The sequence below is a fragment of the Myotis brandtii genome, unplaced genomic scaffold (genome assembly GCF_000412655.1).
Source record: "Myotis brandtii unplaced genomic scaffold, ASM41265v1 scaffold1627, whole genome shotgun sequence".
Lineage (NCBI taxonomy): Eukaryota > Metazoa > Chordata > Mammalia > Chiroptera > Vespertilionidae > Myotis > Myotis brandtii.
Window position 1 is genome coordinate 45,927 of NW_005355951.1, and position 1,570 is coordinate 47,496.

A 1,570-nucleotide genomic window follows, 5' to 3' on the forward strand; every position below is an offset into this window, starting at 1 on the left:
CTCGCCAGGGTCGGCCTGCGGCGGCGCCAGCGGCAGCAGCAGGTCAGCTTGGACTTGAGTTTCAAAACCAAGGCCTTCACCACCATCCTCATCCTCTTCGTGGGCTTCTCCCTGTGCTGGCTGCCGCACGCCGTCTACAGCCTCCTGTCCGTGTTCAGCCGGCGGTTCTACTGCAGCCCCTCCTTCTACACCACCAGCTCCTGCGTCCTGTGGCTCGGCTACATCAAGTCTGTCTTCAACCCCATCGTCTACTGCTGGAGGATCAAAAAGTTCCGCGAGGCCTGCATAGAGCTGCTGCCCCAGACCTTCCAGATCCTCCCCAGAGTGCCTGAGCGCATCCGAAGGCGCGTCCAGCCCAGCACCATCTACACCTGCAATGAAAACCAGTCGGCTGTCTAGCGAGAGGCCGCGGGTGGAGGGGGCACAGGGCCTGGCTGTCCTGCTCTGCCTCCTGGCAACTGAGCCCCAGTGGGCATCCTGTGGCCGCCAATGAAGCACAAAGGTACTCATTTGTGAGCAGAGGAGCCCGGCTCCCTTGCAGGGTGAATGATTTCCGTGTTCTGCTGCAGGAGGGCAGGGGTGGGTCTGATGGAGACTTGGGGAGGAAGGCGCTGGGAACTGGAGGGAGCAGGGAGTGGGCAGAAAGTCAGGGAAGAGGAGGGAGCAGGGGGTGGGTGGGCTGAGTGTGGGCAGGAGGAAGGCGCTGCTTAAGAGAAACCCTGTGGTTTCTTTACATTGATCACATGAGCGTTTCCAACCAGGCCACATCGTCCTTTCTGTAAACCAAGATCACGCTGGGAGCAGAGGGAGCCGGTGCCTCTCAGCTCCCGGGAGGGCACGTGGGAGGCCCCGGGGCAGCTCAGCTGAGAGGAGAAGCCCAGTGAGGGCTGGGTGTGTACCCCACCTCTCCTGCCGCCCAGCACACCCTGTCTCTGGGCCTGGGGCCTCCATCCTCCCTGTCTGCCAGGACCGTCCCTCTGCCCCTCTCTTTCCCTTGCTGCTCCCCAAGCCTCCCTTTGTTCCCTCTGCTTCTCTCCCCAGGGGGCAGAAAAGGCACAGTCCTTCTCTTGTAACTCATCTTCTCAGCAAGTATTTGAAGCGACCTGCTTTCCACCTCAGAAGTGGTCCGTGGGCTTAGTTTACACGTTTCCTCTGGACACGCTGAGGCTGTAGCCTCCCGAGCTGCCGCATGGACTTCTGCGCTGGACCTGCTGGCAGGGGCCGGACAGACACCGACCTGCCCGCAGGTCCCCGTTGATCTCTGTGCTCCTCCTACCTCATTCCTCCGCTGTCCTCTGGGCCACCCGCCGGGGCCTTGGTCCTCTGAGCCCAGGCAGGACCGGGGCCCTGGGAGCGAGGCTGCCGACAGGGAACTTGGCTGCTTGCGCTGTGCCCTTGGCCACCTGGCCCAGGTCACCCATTACTCCAGAGCTTCTGACGTGGGGTCGGTTTTCCTGAGTTTGAGGCACATCACTGAGTTCATACAGCTCTTTTTACAGATTCAGATCTGAAGAGAGTGGGAAATTGAAGGAGAAATTCAGGAAATCTGAACTCAAGTCTAACTCTACAG

The 1,570-nt window shown here is 60.6% G+C and overlaps 1 protein-coding gene across 1 annotated transcript in view; it reads left to right on the plus strand.

The window, feature by feature from the left end:
- Positions 1-1,311, plus strand: part of GPR45 (G protein-coupled receptor 45) — a gene marked incomplete at its 5' end in the record, with an annotated part of 1,860 nt that extends 549 nt beyond the window's left edge. The window contains one exon of the mRNA XM_014536454.1: positions 7-1,311. Coding sequence (XP_014391940.1) covers positions 7-399 — 393 coding nt within the window. The remainder of the gene's footprint in view (positions 1-6) is intronic.
- Positions 1,312-1,570: the final 259 nt, after the last annotated feature.